Below are 19,514 nucleotides of genomic sequence, written 5' to 3'. Positions count from 1 at the left end.
AACATTTTCCTACTCCAGACAGACACTTTCATTAATAGGTCACACACTGCAAGCTACTGTAGCTATCACAAACAGGGAGTTCCATAAAGAATTCTGCAGGTCCCCACTATTGTACCCTAATGATTGTGAGTTACTCTTGTAGATTTGAAGAGGAAGGAAATGGAAGCAAAGATAAACTGAGGTTTCCTTCATGACACCTTTCACAAAACACATGACTTGTCTGCTTGCTCTGCATTGATTAATCAAAAAGACACAGCTAGAAGACCATAGGATAGGTGTACACGTGGTACAGTCCCCATCCCAATTCTGTTTCCTGTACTGTACCTCAATTTTATTGAGGTTGACCAGAAGAATGGAAGTTTCTGATACAATCAGGTAGACTTAGCAAGGAATAGGATTCAAGATCCAGTAGTTATCTCCAGACTGTCCACAATGTGCTAGGCAATCTCATGCCATTACTCATGTACAAGGAAGGAGTACAGCCCAAGATTTGTTACTGTTTGTACATAATTTCTTCCTCACATATACTCTCCCTCACTAAAATTGAAACCTCCTTAATCATTCTCTTACCTCTTCCACTATTACAGTTTTTTTTCTTTTATATTTATGGCTATGAATTTTGAATCTGGCTGCTTCACAATCCAGAACCGGGCTAGTCAGAATATCTACCTACCTACCTACCTACCTACCTACCATCCATCCATCCATCCATCCATCCATCCATCCATCCATCCATCCATCTATCTATCTATCTATCTATCAGGTCAAATGGTCCTAAGTGGTCCTCCAATTCTGCCTAATCTGAAAGGAAGGTTCTCTAAAAGCTAGTATCAATTTCAATTGCTTGCAACAGAATTTCCAAAGTTCAGCAACTTCCAGACATGTAGACTTCACCTCCAGAATGCTCAACAGTAGCTGTGCTGGCTGGAGAATTTGGAGAGTTGAAGACTACACATCAGGAAGGCATCCATGTTCAGAAAACCCTGGTAAGGGATTCAGTAGCTATAGTTGCCAATCTTAATTCCTGAACTTTAAGTTATGTAAAAAAAATAAAGCGTTTTCCAACCATAAGTCCAGCCATATGAAATCAAATATTTGAAAATATTCTTATATTTTTGTGAGATAAACAGCTGTCATCCATATTAAACTATGTTAAGAAAGATGAATCAGAAATATCACAGCAGACAAGTGGCTGAGTCAAAATGGGAATTTAAAGGTCACATATCTCTTTGGCATGACTTTTGTCAGTTAAGATATCCATCATGTAAGTTAACAGCACACCAGATTACTACCCTGGAACGTGCATATATAAGAAAACATATATACATATACAGATCAGTATTTTTTTCATTCTACAAAAACAGTTTTTAAAAGGGAGTATGGGAAAAGCATGAAATGCATTTTTACCTGTTTTCTAGTCCTTGTCTTTCCTGTCCGTAGCTTGATGTATCTTGCTATCAGTTCATTGCGTCCTAAAGCAGAAAAAGCAAAGATGTAATGTGATGAATGCAGAGCCCTTTTTGTCCCACTCCTTAGAATATAAAAAGCTGCCCTCTGAAAAATCAGATCTAGCTTCCTGCATCCTCCAATGTGACAAACAGCTTAACTCCTGCTCCTAACTGAGTGACGACATTTTACCAGAAGATGGCACTAACATAACACTTCTCCAATTGAACAAGATGGCCTGAAAAAGCTCTGTTTGAGGCCCTGGTTGTTTATGCATTGAACCAGATTTCTGCAGCACTCCATAGTGTTGGCAAAAAACCTGGTGCTTAAGCTGGGCACTTAGAAAACAGTGCAAACATGGGGCACCTAGAGATGTAGCTAGGAAGCCACTGTTCCCTTTATGGGATTTCCTCCCATTCTTTGGGAGAAGACCAAGGTTTGTAGTCTATGCTGAGAACGCAGAATACTTCTTGCCCTATTCTACCATGTTTAATTCAGCTCTCACTGGAAGATGCGTGATTGCTTGGATCCAGACTCACTCACTCACTTCTTTCTAGCTTCCATGCATGACTCCAGGGAAATTTTATAATACAGAATAGGAGAGGAGGTAAAAAAGCTGTAAAATACAAAGGCATGGAAGCTCAGAGTCTGAGGTCTGATATGCAACCGTGAACAGGATGTGCAACCCATTGGGACATTTTAAGTGGCACTGGCTTTTGAAAGGAGCCCTTCCCAACCTCCTCCTCCTCCTAATTTGAAGCAGAAGAGCTTTTGCTCCACATTTTACAGGCCAGCTGTGGCCAATCTAAATTCAAACGTCAGAGCAGCTGGGAGCTTTCTTTTCCCTCATCCCCCCCCCCCCCAATATGGAGGTGGTGGGGAGAATAGGGTGGGGAAGCATGCCAGATTTATTTTGATGGACCAGATGGTATTGGCTGAAGCTAGCTGAAATGCCCTTGCAGCTAACTTAGAACAGAGACAGAGAGGTTTGAAGGCTGAAGCAAGTGTGGTTTTTCTGGCAATGCCAGAGTCCTGTTTTCCTTTCAAGGAAAGACACTGGTTTTCAGCTTAGAGGACAGGCCTCTTAAATGAGGTCACATCACAGCCCCTCAACCATGCCTCTTCTCTCCCCTCCCCCCCACCACAGGTTTTTACAGACAAGACCAGGTGCTGTGCCCGGTCAAACAACACCATGTGAGAGGGAAAGAGAAGGGTGATACCGAATACTGGAGTAACAATACTATCGTAAAAGCCATCTGGCTCAGTGCACATCCCTTGATATGCGTAGTTCCTGACATGGGTGAAAAAAAGCAGACCTCAGAAGACTAGCTCTGTCTTATTTGGGGGCAGAGAAAGGAAGGCAGAATAGGGCTATATGTAACTTAAGAGTTGGTTCTCTCTGAAGAGTTGTATGCATGTGTGTTTCTGTCGCATACATATTCAAGGCTCTACACAGCATTCCCTAACCTGGTGGTACTACTGTACTTCACTCATTGTTTTCATTAATCACAGCCATTCTTTATTCATAGTTGAGGGAAACAGAGCTTGAACAGTCACTTAAGAACCACAAGCAGAATATTCTGTTTATCTCACAAAATGATAACCTCGTGTCTTGCATTGCTTGTTCCTTCTCATGTACAGTTCTGGGAGAAAATATTTGCCCCCTTTTTACATCTTCTGACTTTTTGCCACTGAATATTATCAGAGCCTCATGTTGGTTCTCCTGATATAGAAAGGGTATCTGAGTAAACAAATAGTGGATCATGAAATAGATGAAATTAGCCCAAAGCCCTCCAACGTGCAAGGTGACAATGTGAAAAAAGAATTGCCTCCTTGGATTTAATAATTGGTTGCACCAGTTTTAGCTGCATAACTGCAATCAAATGCTTCCTGTAATTATCATTCGCTCACATTGTTGTGTAGGAATTTCAACCCATTCTTCCATGGCTACTTGTATCAATTCAGTAATATTTGAATGTTTTCTCAGTTGACTGCTTATTTCAGGCCCTGCTGCTACATTTCCATGGGGTTTTTATCTGGACTTGGCCTTGGCCATTCCAAAACACTGAATTTGTTTTTCTCCATAGTGTTGCTTATAAACCTGGGATCTTTCTTGCTGCATGACCCACTTGTACTTAAGACGACAAAGGGTCTAATACTCTCCTGAAGAATTCTTTGAATTCATGCTTCCTTCAGTTATGACAAGTCATCAGGGTCCTAAGCAGCAAAGTATGCTCATACCACAAAACTACTATTGCTATACTTGGTGACTGGTATCAGGTTGTACTATAGATCACTGTGTTTTGTTCCTGTCAGACATAGTATCATTCATAGAACCACCAAGTCCTACTTTTGACTCATCTCTCCAAAGGTCTGGAGGAACATCCACACACTTTCTGGCGAGGCTAAGATGAGCTTCAATGTTCTTCTTAGTCAGCCATGACTTCCATGTTGTTACTTTCCCATTTCTATCCACTGCTTTTGTGATTGTGAGACCAAGAACGCTGACTTTAGCCAAGGCAAGAAAGGATTGCAGATCCCTGGAATATTTTATATTGGGCTATTTTATGTTGGACTTTTGGAGTGATTTTGACAGGACAGCTACTTTTGGGAACATTCACTATTGTCCCAAAATATTCTCCATTTCAATATTGCCTCTTACTGTGGGCCAGTGGAATCCCCAAGCTTAAGAAATGATTTTGAAACCTTTTCCAGATTGTTAGACATCAATGGCTTAGTATAAAATGCCTCTAGAATCTGTGCAATGAAAACTTCACAGCAATGAGGGGAACCACAGGTTGTGAGATTTATATGGGCAGGGTTGGCCCTGATTATTTAATGAAGTACTCCTACAAATAGGAAGGTAGATTACTTTGTTTATGAAATAAATGAAACAAATGCCTCAATTTGGTTTTATCTGTTCTCTCAGACTCCCGTGATATTTCAGTAGGATCCATAAAAATTCTGGTAACATTCAGTGGTGATATGCAAAAAATCAGAAAATTTGGAACACACCTATGCTGTGAAACAAGCCCAGCAGTTCTGTAGCCATTTTTATAATCCAAAGAACCATCTGAAAATTGCACTGATTCAAAGGTTTATGATTTTTAAATAGATCTGTCCATTGTGTATATTATTTTAATTACACCTACTATAAAAAACTACTATGGCCCATCAGTTCCAGAATGCACAATTGTACTGCTCCTTGAGCCTACGTGCAACTGGGCCTCTTGTCTGCTGAAGTAATACAGGCAGCAGTACTGAATAGGGCTGAATAGTTTGGGTCTAACAGAGTCCTTCCACCATACATGCAAGCCCTCCTGCTCTTGTTCAATTGTGCTACAATACTTCGCTGCTGGTAGCAGAAGTTAGTCACCCATGGCCTGAGGCCTTCCTGACAAACAACTAAAATAATCTCAAGTTGCAACTCCTTTGGCTAAGCAGCATTCAACTAGCATTTTTTTTCTTCCTGCTTATTTCCCTGTACTGCATACGCATGTTCATTAGCTGATCTTTAACTAGACATTTTTAAACAATTGCTTACAACTGACTGTCACGCACGTGGGATCTGACATCACAATACATCAAAGAAATGTTTCTTTTCGGGGAGGGGAGGAGTGCTTTAATTGACTCAGGATGTCCAGTTCCTGTACTGACTGAATCATTGTTTCCATGAATGTGAGCTGCATGCCCACCACCTGGGATAAAGAACTTATGACTTTCTAATGCTCTAACTCCTTTGGACTTAGGCAATTTAATACTTTGTTTATGGAAATTTTGCCTCCTAGTTTATAACATTCAGCATCTGAAAAAGCCAAGTCAGGATATTAGATAAAATTCCATGTCTGTTTATTTTGGTATCTTTTAAATATTTTTTTACATATTCCTCGATTCTTTCTATTATTCTATAAAAATCTTACATTTCATATAACACAGATAGATGTGCAAGAATATGAGTTTCCCTTGATTTTTGATGAGGAGACTGTTTCTTTATGAAAGGATAATTCATTCCCCTTTTTACTTCAAGAAGGTAAGAAAGAGGTATCTTTCCTTTCTCTAGAACTCATCCAGGATAGTTGTGGGATGAATTTCCTGGCTCAGAATTTATTTGTTTTTTGAAATTGCTTGTAGCAGTCCTACCAGCACATGCTGCCTTATGCATACTTTGAAGCCTTTCCCAATGTGGCACCTTCTAAACATATTAGTCCATATATTCCATTATCCTCAACCAGCATGACTATGTTGGGTGAACATCACTGACATTCTAATCCAACACATCTAAAGCGTGTTGGGTTAGAGAAGGCTGTCATATGTAATAGTCAAGATATACACCTCTCCTGAGTTAAAGATTGAAAGGAAGGAAGTGAAGCCGTCATTGACAATAAGACTGAGAATTGAATAGATGTTTAAATAGAAGGTTGCACTTCTCTGCTGATGTAATTGATTTCCTAGTTTGCTGCTGCTTCATTTCCTATTTCATGGCTCCCTGACCTGCCAGAACAGCAGCAAAAGTAAACTGAGATTTGCAATTGTGCTTCTTAAAAAATAAGAAATCTTAGTGTTCCTGATAGTTCCCCATAGTCTCAGCCAAATATATATCTTCAACCTTAATATAGACAAAGACACACAAAACAATTGACCATTTCACTAGACATAAAGGCAGTATGGGGTAAACACATCAGCCTGTTATCAGACTTCTAATTACAACTGTAGCATTATTAAGATACTGAAAAACAGTATGGGAAAAAAACAGCAAAAGAAAATAAAATGCTTCAGTAGCTAAAGTTGTTGCCTAACCATAGTTGGAATCATCATCATGTCAGAGTGACAAGATAAGCTTTAACACAAATGATGTTTCATTCCCGCCCATCTTCTGGCTAAATTCAGCACATGGGCAAGCTTCAGAAATATAAAAGAAGTCACCCTTGGAGTAGAGGAGCCACCTGACCAAAAATAAATTTATTTATTTATTTTTCAAATTTCTATTACCGCCCATATCTCCCAAAAAATAGACTACTGATCATATGGTAGACCATACAGTGGTCTTTCTATAGGTAACATAATGTGCTGGCCTCAAATGATAGATGCTGGAATACAGAATGAAAGAAGCACCAGCAGCTCCCCTGATTACTCCTTCAGAGCTTCCATGTCATTCGCTTTCTGCTGAAGGACTGAACTGCACGCTCTGCACTGTATTTGGAATATGCAACAGAGAACTGGCATAAGAGATGACAATTCAAATGTGGAAGGAAATAACTATTTGGAAGGAAGGGTAGATGTAATATTTATTATGTTCTGCACTAGGTTTTTTTTTTAGGATTCACTGGGTTTTTAGAGCAGGAAAAACACTGCAAAAATTCTCCTGTCTCAGGATGAGATCTTCTGCTTAGGGAATATCAATAAAGAGGTAATAAGCAAAACTCTTTAAAATCTTGGATGCAGGAAACAGGTATGCTGTCAAAATAACAGTGTTTAGATGTGAAAATAAGTCATTGGGAACAAAACAGAGAACAGAAAGAACTTTTAGATTTAGAGGTGAACAGACCAGGACAGAAACTTTGTTCAAGTCCAACAATTCTTCAAATATGGTCTTGGCTTTGAAGTTAAAACCTGTTTTTCTATCCTGATGCTCTTCAAATGTTTTGAAGTATAATGCCTGCTACCTCCACTAGCAAAAGAATTCTGCAGGGAACATGTGCTCTAAAATATGTAGTTTAAGAACACTAGAAGGATTCTGCTGCATAAGAATCATAATACATCTAGTCTCACAGAGTATCTTCCATGCCTGCCTTTCACAACCATTAACCTCCTAACACCAGAACAGCCATTTCTTTAGAACCCTTAGTAATCCAGACCATGTTGTTTCTTGGTAAAGCCTGTCCCTAATCAAAGATAACAACTGGAATTAAAATTATGTTCCACACTGCAATCTGTCTGCTATGAACTGAATCCTAATTTCCTTTGATAGATGTGTGACTTAAGAAACATCCAAACCATCCAAACCTTCATGGTTCTACTTTTCCACATTTGGTTCCCTTATCTTAAAATCTTCAGCTGAGACTACTAAGGGCAGCACTGGACTAATTCTTGCCAAACTGCCACTAACCCAAGGGCCTAACCGAGGGTCACTAGAAAATAAGTTAGTTTAAGTTGCTGCAGGGTATCAGGAATGGTGGTCTGGAAGCAATCAAGCAGTGAAGAAAATAGTCCAGTAAAAAAGTGCAGTGGGAATTAATTTTTCAGTGGGGCATCTATAGTGATGGTGCTAAAGCTCAATAAGGAGTAAACTAAATAGCTCATTTGAACCAACAATCATTAATATGCTGAGGTTCACATAGTTAGGGGTCCATTTAATTGAAGCCCTCTAGTACCTTTGACTATTCAACATTTCATCCTTCCTTTATCTAGAAAAAATGCTTCTGTGGATCTTACTGAGAAGGGATAGCTACCATGTTCTTGCTCTGGAGAACCAGAAAAGGATATACTTAGTATAATTACTGAAATAAGCTGACAAATAATAGTACTATCTTTTTTGAGATTGATACCACTAGAGTCTGTTAAACAACACACAGAGTATAAATACCTGTTCAGGATGACTCTAAGTTACAGGATGTTTATACCACTATAATTTCTAAATACCTATACCCTCTCTGGAATAGCCATTGTTAGATATTATCGGTAAGAGGAAATCAGACTAGATTAGCCATTATTTTTTAAAATAGTCAAGTGATTATTATGTTCTAGAATAAAATCAGAGGTTTTTAGTCGGTGTCAACAGACATAGATGAAGGAATGGGACTTGAGGCACACTGTGTATAATGCAGTCAAATTTGCTTTTAATGACAAGTCATTTCAGATGTTACCCAATGGAGAGGCCTGCCTGATAGCAACAAACATGTGGGGAGTGGGGGCTGTTGGGATTTTACATGCAGTTAATATATTAAATGACTCTTTTATATGTGTTTGTTTCCTTGATGTTATATGATGTTTTTGCAAAGGATAGCATTAAAAACTATTAATAAATAAAACATGTTTTGTTAACATGAGCCACAATCCAGTCTGAAAATGTTCCATTCAGTGGAAAAACAGGTTATAAATTTAACACATGAAAATAATGAACATTTACCAAGAGTGCAAGCCTCCAGCCAACATGTAACTTTCTTACAAATCAAATATGACCAGGTTTAACAAGAAAAGCTGTTCATGGGTAGTCATACACTTAGACAACATCTACTTCTGTGTAATGTATTGACTGTTACAATAAACGTGGTTTGGAAGTTTGACTGTATGATTTGATACAGGACGTACTGCAAAGAAAAGTTTGCATTCCTGAGCCTTAGGGATTCATACATAAGAGACATGATGGTTGTCACACGGGAAATGTTTTCAGGAACCTTTTAAAAAATGAAATATAGCTGTCACAGTCGGTAACCGAGAGAAGAGAAACAGTTAGAGCACTGTTTCTCAACCTTGGCAACTTTAAGATATGTGGACTTCAACTCCCAGAATTCCCCAGCCAGCATTGCTGGGAATTCTGGGAGTTGAAGTCTACATATCTTAAAGTTGCCAAGGTTGAGAAACACTGAGTTAGAGTAAGGGAAGGGCTGCTTAAAGATCCAAGGGCTATGCTTGCCCCCTCCAATTACCAGAAGAAGAGAACGACTTGCTGGCCAAATCTGGACTGAAAGGAAACATTTCGGGGGGACAGAGTTAGCTAGATGTTTTCCCTTTTCCTGCTCTTCTGATTAACTATCAGCCTTCACTGGCTGCTTTTCATTAAAACAAACAATAAGTATTGTGATCCTCAGGCAACTTTTAAGTGTGTCTGGAATACAAGTGGACCTACAACAGTAATCTACCTCACAGGATTGTTGCAGAGTAAACAATCTAAAAGCATACAGCATTCTGCAAGACACCAAGAGGTTTTTGCAAAAGTAGGAGTATGAAGATACGACCACAGCCATAGAAATGCCCTTGTGGAAATCCTCCCCCTCTCTAGGCCATCCAATATCCATTGTGCTGATGACAGTAAAAAGCGATGGAGCGGCTCTTCCCTTTCCTGGGCACCTGCCATGGCTAACTGTCTCTTTCAGTTACAGGCAGGCAGACACTGCCTCTGCTCAGCTGTCCCGGTCCCGTGATTCACCAGAGGCTGTGCCATTCCCTCTCGGAGGGCACGTCCTCCTCCAAATTGCTACATTCCGCAAATTCCTCTTCCCTGACACCACGTGAACCAGTTGGACAGCTCTGTTAAAAATAACCTAGTGGGGCAGCCTTCCAGCCAATCAGCCTTCAGTAGCATACCAGCCCTGGTGGTGCACAACTCAAGTTACACCTGCTGTCTGGGGCAAGTCAAGTGCACAGCTAGCTTCCTGTGAGCTGCCTAAGCTCCCTGCCCCACCAGGAGAAAGAAATGCCCCTTGCCATACACGGACCAAACTCCCTCCACACTTGCATGCTGGCCACCATCCAAGAGCTCCAGGTTACCACAGGTCAGCGGCTCTCCCTTCTTCTCCTCGGTCACTCCTTACAGCAGCTGGGAGATCAGTCCCTGTGTCAATAACCGGCCCACCCTTTAGCCAAGTACGAACCATTTATTGTAGGCGTTCAGCTAGTGGTCTGGGATTCCTGAGGCATCCTACTTCTAGCACCTGCCTTGAATAAAGCTATCTTTGATTCTGCAGAAGCCCCCTCTCCAACTCGCCTACCGACCCACCAATGGTTGGAAAGCTATGGAAGGAACGTCACACCAAGTTCAATCTACCTCACAGCCGAGAGCACCTTTCCTAGAAGAGCATCATATAACGCTTCAGCAGTCAATTGCTAGGTGTTTGGCACACCGCTTGGTGTATTTCTAACAAGCAACATAGGCTTAGTTGGATTTCCTGCAGGTTGGCCTTGCTGGGAACATCCAGGTACAAATTATTTTTTTCTAGGTAATGGACAAAATACTCAAGATTGCCATGCTGATATGCAAGATTAGGTATTATATTTATAATTATTATAGAGGCACACCCAAGTTATTATTTGCACTCCCTTTATGTAATAGGGTATACTCCTCACAGAAAGGAATTCACTTTGCAGTATCACAGAAGGATATTCAGAATAATCCTCTGTTATTTAGACAGAAAACATGTGTCTATGATGCACTGGCGCACACTCTAGAAAAGGATGGTTATGTGAAAATACAGTTCTAGAGTAGATTGCTTCATCTCTTGAATGAAAGCCTGTTTCTACCTCTTTTTCATTATAAACCCACACAATTTGCATAGAACGTATTTTCTTCATCTGATCAATTTTAACATTCCTTGTTACATGACATGGAGAAATATAACCTGTGAACTAAGTTCCCTGATTAGCTCAGCAATTTATGTGACTTAGCTGGCACTTTTGCTATGCGCTTGCTCTACTCCAAGAAAGACTGCAATTGATTACTGGGTCACAGGTATTACATGAAAGCATTTTCATGTATAAATAGTTCAGAAATTAAAATGTATTAGGGCTCTGTGAAATAAACTGTTCCTTATGAAAGCTTATGAAATTGTGCATTGATTGTTGCATCCTGTTTATCTTTACTTGCATGTGAATAAACAACACATAAAATCCAGCAATGAATGATTATCTTTATAGCAAAATGCCCAATAAGTATATGCCTATGACATGCACCTGATAAACTGATACTGAACTGACTGCATACAATTTCCTTGACATGAGGAAATTTTATCCCCATCTACATTTTTTTGAAAGAAGTTCTGTTTCTTAAAATCCATGTATTAATAAACTAGCATGTGAAGCAGTTCACCAAGTCCCAACACTGCATTGGGCCTGGGAAAATCATTTGATGAGGCATTGTGCAAAGCACCCCACTGAATCCTTTACTCAGAAATGAGAAGCAGCTGTAGCCACTTTGCTTTGCATGGCTACTTCAAGGCACTCCTGAAATCCTCTGGCCATGTGTATGTGTGTGTTTAGAAGCTACTTCTACTGAGACAGCTAGCAGAGCAAAGCAGAAGAGTCTATCCTGGTGGAAGAGTCTTCTGTGTAGACTTACAGGTAGTCCTCGACTTACAACCATTCGTTTAGCAATCGTTCAAAGTTATGACAGTGCTGAAAAAAGTGACTGTCCTTGCACATACAACTGTTGTAGCATCGTCACATGATCAAAATTCAGGTGCTTGGCAACCAGCATGTATTTATGACGGTTGCAGAGTCTCGGGGTCACGTGATTGCCATTTGCAACCTTCCCAGCCAGCTTCTGACAAGCAAAGTCAATGGGGGAAGCTGATTCACTTAACAACCATGAGATTCACTTAACAACCATGGTGATTCTCTTAATGACCGCAGCAAAAAAGGTAATAAAATCAGGCATTAACCACTGCCTCACTTAGTAATGGAAGTTCTGGTCCCAATTATGGTCGTAAGTCGAGGACAACCTGTACACATGTCTGGAAGATCTTGGATTGCCTCAAAATAGCCATTTTCAGTCTTTGAGTGGTTGGGTCTGTTTCAAGGAATAGATTCAGAGAGTTGATCTCCTCACTGAATGCCGGGCCCAGGCCTACTGTGCCAAAGGTTTCTCTCACAACAGTGGAAGAGCAAAACTGTAATATAAGCCATTTACTTTTTTTTAAAAGAGCACTTTAAGTCCACTATCCAATACATCATTAATCTGGAAAGGTGTAAGAGATTCTGATGACTACTATGCAACTTTGTTATCCAAAAAGATTTGCAGAGTGAGCTATCAGCTTCTGAGTTGTTTAGTCTTCAAATTCTCAACGGATCAGCCTTGAATCAGTGATCATTATGGATACCCACTGCAGCCAAATAAAACAAAGCTAAGCATAAAATTTTTCAGATGGAAATCCTCAAACCCACTTCAGTCAGTGCCTGAAACAATTGGTGCTGCTACTGTTACTACAACCCATGCTGTTTCAAAGAGTACTGCAGTCTACTTGCTGCAAAGGAGCAGTGCAATATCCAAGGCCATACCTGGGAACCTTAATAAAGTACTTAACAGAGTGCTCTATTGCTTCAAGCTTCCTTCTAATCAAAGAGATTAGGAATGAGCAGAAGGGATCTTCTTCCAAGGCAGCCTCTCTCAAACAGAACAGGTCTTAAAGAAACAGGATGCCTGCATTGCAGCCAATTAATTAAGCATCTTCTCCCACCTTACGTAAAAAGTTAAGTGTATTAATTATAATACACTCCAAATATTATTCTTGGAGGGAAGCCAACAAGAGAACATGACTCCAGTCTACTTATTGCAGGTAGAGTGTGGAATAAATTGCTACTGAGTGAAGAAAAGTAGAGGCAGTATGCAGCAAAATGTAAAAAAATCAGTTTTTAAGTTGTCAAGTTAGAAAAGCAAAGGTAGAGTAAGACTGCTGTTTCTTTAAGCAATTGCCAGATGCTTCCAAGTGGCTGGAAAAACCAGTTTGTACACTTGGGTTTGAAGAACAAAGGGCAAACTTCCCAGCAGTTCTCCAGCTATTTCTGGATAAATCTTTTTTAAAAAGTCTGTTCGGAAAGCTTCCACCCCTTTCAAGAGTTTCAGGTTGTGTGGCCCTGCTAAATGGTCTACACGGGAGCTGGTTAAAGGGAGCTAAGGTGCAATGTGGCAGCTTCTTAGGTTTATCTTGGGAAATAGTTTCTTTTGTTAATTACAGAATGATGCAAAGCAGGAATACTCCAATCAGAAAAGTAAGTGATTAAAAGAAATACTCAGGCCAGGAACCAATCCAATGTCTTTAGTTAGGCTTACAAACAAGCTAAGTAAAACAAAGAATGTTTGTGAAACTGAATAATTTCATCAACTGTATCTGTATCTCATTTACCTATGTGAAGAATTAGGGACAGGCTTTCCAGTAAGGATTGTACTAGCAGTTCTATTTTTATAGCTACTAGATCTGGGTAGATCACTTCAAAGCAACAAATAGTTACAGCTACTATCTAATAGTCATCAGGATTTTTGCAGTCCCAGTATGGAAGCTTTCATTCTTATGAAATTATTGCTGGAATTAAAACCTACAGTGTAACTTAATTAGATGTAAAGGGAGAGTTAAGAAGGCAACCTCACTTCTGCCAATAATTTTCAGCAGCCATATTCCATATCAGCATCCCAACCAAATACTTAGTTGAACAGTGCCCAAGCATCTGGGAGAATATTAAAATAATCCTATCCAGGTGAGACCTTCCCAAGGAATTGGCAATCGCCCTTCCAATCATAAAGGAAAGAGTAGTGTAACTGGGCCTCACCTATGCAATGAGAGACAGGTAAAGGAGATATCTTAGATTCAGGAAGCACCATAAAAATGAGGAAAAAACGTATGTACCCATTCTCATGTGATCTTTTACCTCATAATTGCTTCTTATCCCCTATCCCCAATTTAAAGTAAAAATAAGCTTGCATTATCAGAAGAGAAAAACATTGTTATGCTTTGGGAAGCTCAGACCTTGACTTAAACAAGCTCAGTTAAGCAGGCTTTGACATAAACAATGTCATGCTTAAAGCAACAGGCAATGTTACTTCCCTACCCCGATTCATTTGGCAAGATTATTAACTTGATGTTTGCCAACAGAGCAATCTATTCCCAAGGAGATATTTCTTTGAGGTCACAAACGTATGATTATGACATCACAAAAGGAACACTGGTAGAGCAGATAAGTAGGAAGGAGCAATGCAATGTTTGTTTGTACTTTATTCTATAGGATGCAATTCAGATGTACCTTGGATTAAAGCCGGCCAGAGAAAGAAGAACCTGATACTGGTACAAAGGGACACTAGTTCATTCAAAATCTGCTCCAATAAGCAAATTTAGATGTGGAAGCATGTCAATTTTTCACATTCAAACCACATCAAAATGGGGGAGGTTTGTCCTCCCCTTCTTTTTAAAATTTCCAACATTTTAAGGATTACATATGAAGAGATAACCCAATAACAATAAAATGTCTAGGCAAAATAGTTATTTCTTTATCACCAGCTTTTAAAGAAATGAATGCAAGACTTTTCAGGTCCTGAGCTCTTTGTTGTATAGTGTAAAAAATGTTTGGTTATCTTTCATGTTAGAAGTACTGTATGTCTCATGCTATCATGTCACAAGAGCAATTGATAAAATATTACCTCCTCCCCTCCTTCCCCCAATGCTAAAGACAAACTACTTTGGAATGAGTGTTGGTTCTAATGAGGTGCTGGGGCCCAAAGTGAATGAAGTTCTATCTTTATGAGGCATCCTGTTTTGAGGTATGGGAGTTTGTGACTTCCTACATAATATGTATGCACAAAAAAGAGCACTCACCCAAGTAGTTTTTGTGGCATTTTGAATGGGCTTAAGATGCCCAATTGCATGTTATTGGAGCAAACAGACGCAGCCTTATTATCTCAAGGCCTGGCATAAAAATAGAATATATGCCACAATCAATGAGTTAGCCTTTAAAGCAGCCTTTCCCAGTCTGGATGCCCTACTGAAGTGCAGACTTCACCTGCCAGAATTCCTTTGGTTAGTCTGGAGAAGTCTCCTTTAAGATTTTAGTAAACACTATGTTGTTTTAACTTCAATACTTTTAATATATCAAGTAAGAAAATTCCAAGATGGAAGAGGCTATCCCTCTTGAAAAAAGTTACAGCGCATTCCTATATGTGTGTTTTCAGAAGTTAGTTGCCCCATATTCAGTGGGATTTACTGAGTTTAGAATGATAAATCAAATCAGAGCTCTGCAGACAGAAGCAAGAAAATCACAGAAGTCGCATCAAAGAAAATCCAAATACAGGTACTGTAAATAGGTAGTGAGCAGACCTTGAAAAGAGAATGTGGTGTTTTGTTTGTGACCTGCATGAGAGGCCAGATATACCACCCTTCACGCCCAAAGGCAGGTATGTGGGATCCTCAAGCAGACAAAATCAATCTCCCTTCCCAAACCAGTTCATCAAGTCAGGCAGAAAGAAGAGTGGGAGGGAGTGGAGAGGTGAGGCATAAGGGAGTGGGAGGGATATATAGTCTAAGGGAACTACAAAGGAAATATGAGTCACCAACCCAGGGAAGAAGAGTTCAGCATTCTGTTTATTCATTTCAATATGACCACCCCCACAAGCATGTAACCTCTTCATAATATGGCCTCTGGAAGCCCATTTCCCTTTCCACCACCCCCACTGACCAGGGAGACAAAATGTATCAAGGGCCAAGCAATCCAGAAAGCAGCCATTTAAAGGACCAGGAACAAAATCCATTTTTAGTTTTTGAGGTCTGCACACTAGAAGTGCATACTTTACACTTCAGAATGTTTATAAAAGGCAAATCTCTACTGCTCCACCTATATCTCACTAGCCAAAGTTGGACTTTTTATGATGTTCTAACATACACACATGGTAAAAGGATGCTTATTTGCCAGATTAAGGTGGCACTGAAACTAGTACCACAGATAAGACTATCAGATACAGGGAGAATTCTATATTATCTGACAAACAGATTTTCTGCAAAAGTTATCCTTCTGCATCCTACAAGCTTCACTGCATGACAAATATTTGATACCTAATTTTCCATTTGTTCAATTAAATATCCAGACTCAGTATACTATATCTTGGATTATTAGGCTGCAATGGTTGACTGTCTTATTCAATTAAATCAGTGTACCTCCTGGACAGATGTAGCCCCTTCTTTCTCTTCATTCTAAACGTTAACTTCTGTGGACTTGTTTCAGACTAAACCTAGAAAAATGTAAATCCTTGCTCAGCCATCATGCTCATCAGATGATGGTTTCTCCTGGAGATGATGGGCTAGAGTGTCTATTGCTGGTTGTCTCTGTGCTATACTTTTTACCTGTTGAATATAATTTATTATTTATCACTGTATTTTGTCACAGTACTTTTTAATCTATATGTTGGACTTTGGAATTGTATTGCACTCAGAATCATTTTGGAGCAGCATGTAAGTGTCTGAAAATAAAATACAATAAGTATTTGAGGTCAGCTACTCAACCATGGTGGTTGTGAGTAGAGGAGGAAGAGGAATACTTCCTTGAAGGAAGATGGGACATAAATATGCTTAAGTGAACAGCAAATAAAATCTATCAAGCTACTGCTTTAAAAATATTCGAAGTATACCTTGGGTCTTGTCTGGAATCCAGTTTAAACCACATAAGTAGAGCAACATGGCCAAGTCTCACTCACCATACATTTTGCCCTCATCTGAGAGGATAATCTTCCGCCGACCACAGGGCGGATATATTGCCAGTGCCTCCTGGAAGCTCTGTTCGATGTCTGGACTCCACACTCCTTCGGCATCATTGTCCAGACTTTTGTCCATTCCCTCTTGTCCATCTTCTCGCCCCTCCCCGGGGCTGCCGCTGGTGTTCCAGCTGTTGGACGCTATTGTGATGGCTGCTCTGGGCTCTGACCCTGAGCCCCAAACGGCAACTCGTCAGCCTAGAACAAGCAAAAAGGGTTGATTAATGAACTGTCACTGACCATAGGCAGAGTCCTAAACCTCCAAATTGAGGTTAAGAACAAATGTTGAATCACATAAAGATCACTATCAAGATCCAACTTTAAACATTTATCTCACAGTATATATTCTTAAACATACATATTAAAAACTTTCACAGCCAATGTCCTAGCTATTTTAAATCTGCCGGCCATAATTATAGCCATGTTTCAATGTTTTTTCATACCTCTGCCCTGTTTAACACTCATCCAAGGAAACAAAAAGATATTTTCTCATATATATTAAACCGTTGTATTTAAATAGCTACTGGCTCAAAAAGTTATTTAAGCAATAGGACTTCAAACAAAATTAGCATCAGAAATTTAATCCCTCCCACCCACTGCCACACTACCACATAACATGAAATGAACACAGAGAAGATGAGCTTCAAGAAATGTTGATTTAAATTATTTTCTAATTTCCTTGGTTGTTGTAGTTTGGTTTACACTAAGACACATAAATATTCACAGGCTGATTTCAATAACCAGGGTTTGTCTAAACCCATTTCATCATGATAAACTATACTGTGACTATTGGAGAAAGCCATTAAACATTTCTTTAACAATGATGTGGCTTGGAAAGATTTCCATCAGCACAAAATGCTTCTGTTTAAGAAAAACTGTCATAAAATTAATTGATAACATAATGAATTAAGACATTTAATCAAGGATCCAGTATTAGTCAAGTTTTACATCAAAACTGCCGTTAAGTGTATTGTAATGATCTGTAGTACACAGATTGTAATAATCTGTTATAATAGTATGTTAACAGTTTTGTACTGCCTTCATTTTATTTTAATTTTAATCTATGTAATGAAAGTATTTGCTCTTGAACTATACTGCTTAAATCATTTAAAACATTTAGAAAGTATATAAGTAAAGCTTTTAGTTTGAATATAACATTTTAAAAAGTTAAAAATTAATACAGCATATTAAAGAGTACATCTCTTACAACTGAAGGTTTAGATGCTCATAAGCATCGATTAAACACTGATAACATAAAAACTGATATTATGTGGTTGGAAGGAGATTTTCTTACACTCTTTTTTAAGTAACCCTCTGAGCCCCCTAAACATCTCTCTAAAATTATGAGGTCTTCCTGAATGGGGTTGAGTTGGGAGAGGGAATTGATCAAAATGCATAGCTTTAGTCACGAAAGGTGTCAAAATTTAATTTTGGGCAATTTATCCCTTCAGACCATTCCAATGAGTCTCAGAAATTTTTTTTTCAGAGGATGCAGGGATGAAAGCTCTTCTTGCAGTGAGTGCTTCTTAAAAACATAACAAGAGAAAAGCTGTATTTTATACAAAAAAAGAAAATATGGAAGAAACAAAAAAGGCTTCTGGAATTAAAGATTATAAACAGCAGTGTCATCTACTGTGGACTTCCTAATAGAAAATGATCACAGCACTGGGAACTTGTATCTCATAGTTATATATCTATTTCATGCCTATTATTTGATGTACATTTTCCAAATATTCAGCACTGATAATGAGTAGTTAAAGACAACCATTTACTTTCAAATTTGCTTTTTTTAAGAGAAGTACTATTTTGCTCAACCGCAAGCTGGTAAATTCTACTTACAGCCTGGTGTAATGCATGTTTTACTTAGAAATAAATCCTACTTTGTCCAATGGTACATTCTTCATGTGCCACTGAACATGTGGATGTATCTTTTGAGAAAATGAAATTGCTCAGCCTGAGAGGAAAGCAGAGATCCATCTTGTTTCCATGCTGATAAAACTCCCCAAAATATACAAACTACCTGATTAATAAGACTGAATTTTACTCCTAAATTATATAAAGAGTAGTTTTTGTTGCAAACCAGAATATGTCTCATTATAGTTCTACCTTTCAGAAGGAATACGTGAGTTTCAAACCTGAAACCAAACTTAAATCAATACTTTGAATTTGGTATTTCTCAGTGATTTAAACTAGACTATTGAGACAATGGTTTGACACAACAGGGAGAGAAAAAAGGGCATACGTTGGTCCTTATGATGTATGTCACCAGAGAAATCCCAGGATTTTTTTTTCCTAGTTTTTTATAATTTTCAGGAAGATTCTGCAAGGATTCAGACCCCCGTTTGCAATTCAACTGTGTCTGTGAGCCTGGAAATTGTGCCTGTCCCTTCAATTCCCACCCTCTACACAAGCAGCGGGGTGTTTTGCAATAACTTGTTTGGGGGCTGCAGCACCACCACCAGCTGCTCATGGGGTGATGAGAGCCGGAGGCTTCCCGGAGAGAACACAACGAAGGTGTCCAATGCAGATATCTCCTTTTAAAGAAACTGCGGAGACAACGGGCTGGCTTAGTGTTTCATGCTTTTTTTTTAAAGGAACCTCTTCTCTGCTACTCTGTGATGTCACCCAGCCTCCTTCTTGCTCCCCCTCCCCTTTCACCCACCCCACCCCTTCTTTGGGAACAGCGTAGCCAAATAAGGAGATCAGAACTACAGCAACTAGCCAAAGAGAAGGGGAGGGATGAAGGGGGGACTGCAGTCCACACAAGGCTCCAACACACTCTTATTCCCTCTCAGTCTCTTTCCTATTGTTGCTACCTCTCTCAGACACAATGGTACAAAATGGTCAG

General features: G+C 39.3%; 1 protein-coding gene across 2 annotated transcripts in view; it reads right to left on the bottom strand.

Moving 5' to 3' along the window:
- Positions 1-19,514, bottom strand: part of TEAD3 (TEA domain transcription factor 3) — a 100,355-nt gene that overhangs the window by 18,585 nt on the left and 62,256 nt on the right. Inside the window, exons 2-3 of one of the 2 annotated variants that reach the window (XM_063297681.1) lie at positions 16,610-16,864; positions 1,408-1,472 (exon numbers count right to left, since the gene is read on the bottom strand). In XM_063297681.1, the coding sequence (XP_063153751.1) occupies positions 1,408-1,472; positions 16,610-16,745 (201 nt within the window). In that variant the 5' untranslated portion in view covers positions 16,746-16,864. Of the gene's footprint in view, positions 1-1,407; positions 1,473-16,609; positions 16,865-19,514 lie in introns of those variants that run through there. The other variant, XM_063297682.1, reaches the window with a different exon arrangement.

Source organism: Candoia aspera, chromosome 3, assembly GCF_035149785.1.
Source record: "Candoia aspera isolate rCanAsp1 chromosome 3, rCanAsp1.hap2, whole genome shotgun sequence".
Classification (NCBI taxonomy): domain Eukaryota; kingdom Metazoa; phylum Chordata; class Lepidosauria; order Squamata; family Boidae; genus Candoia; species Candoia aspera.
This window is presented reverse-complemented; position numbering and strand designations above follow the sequence as displayed.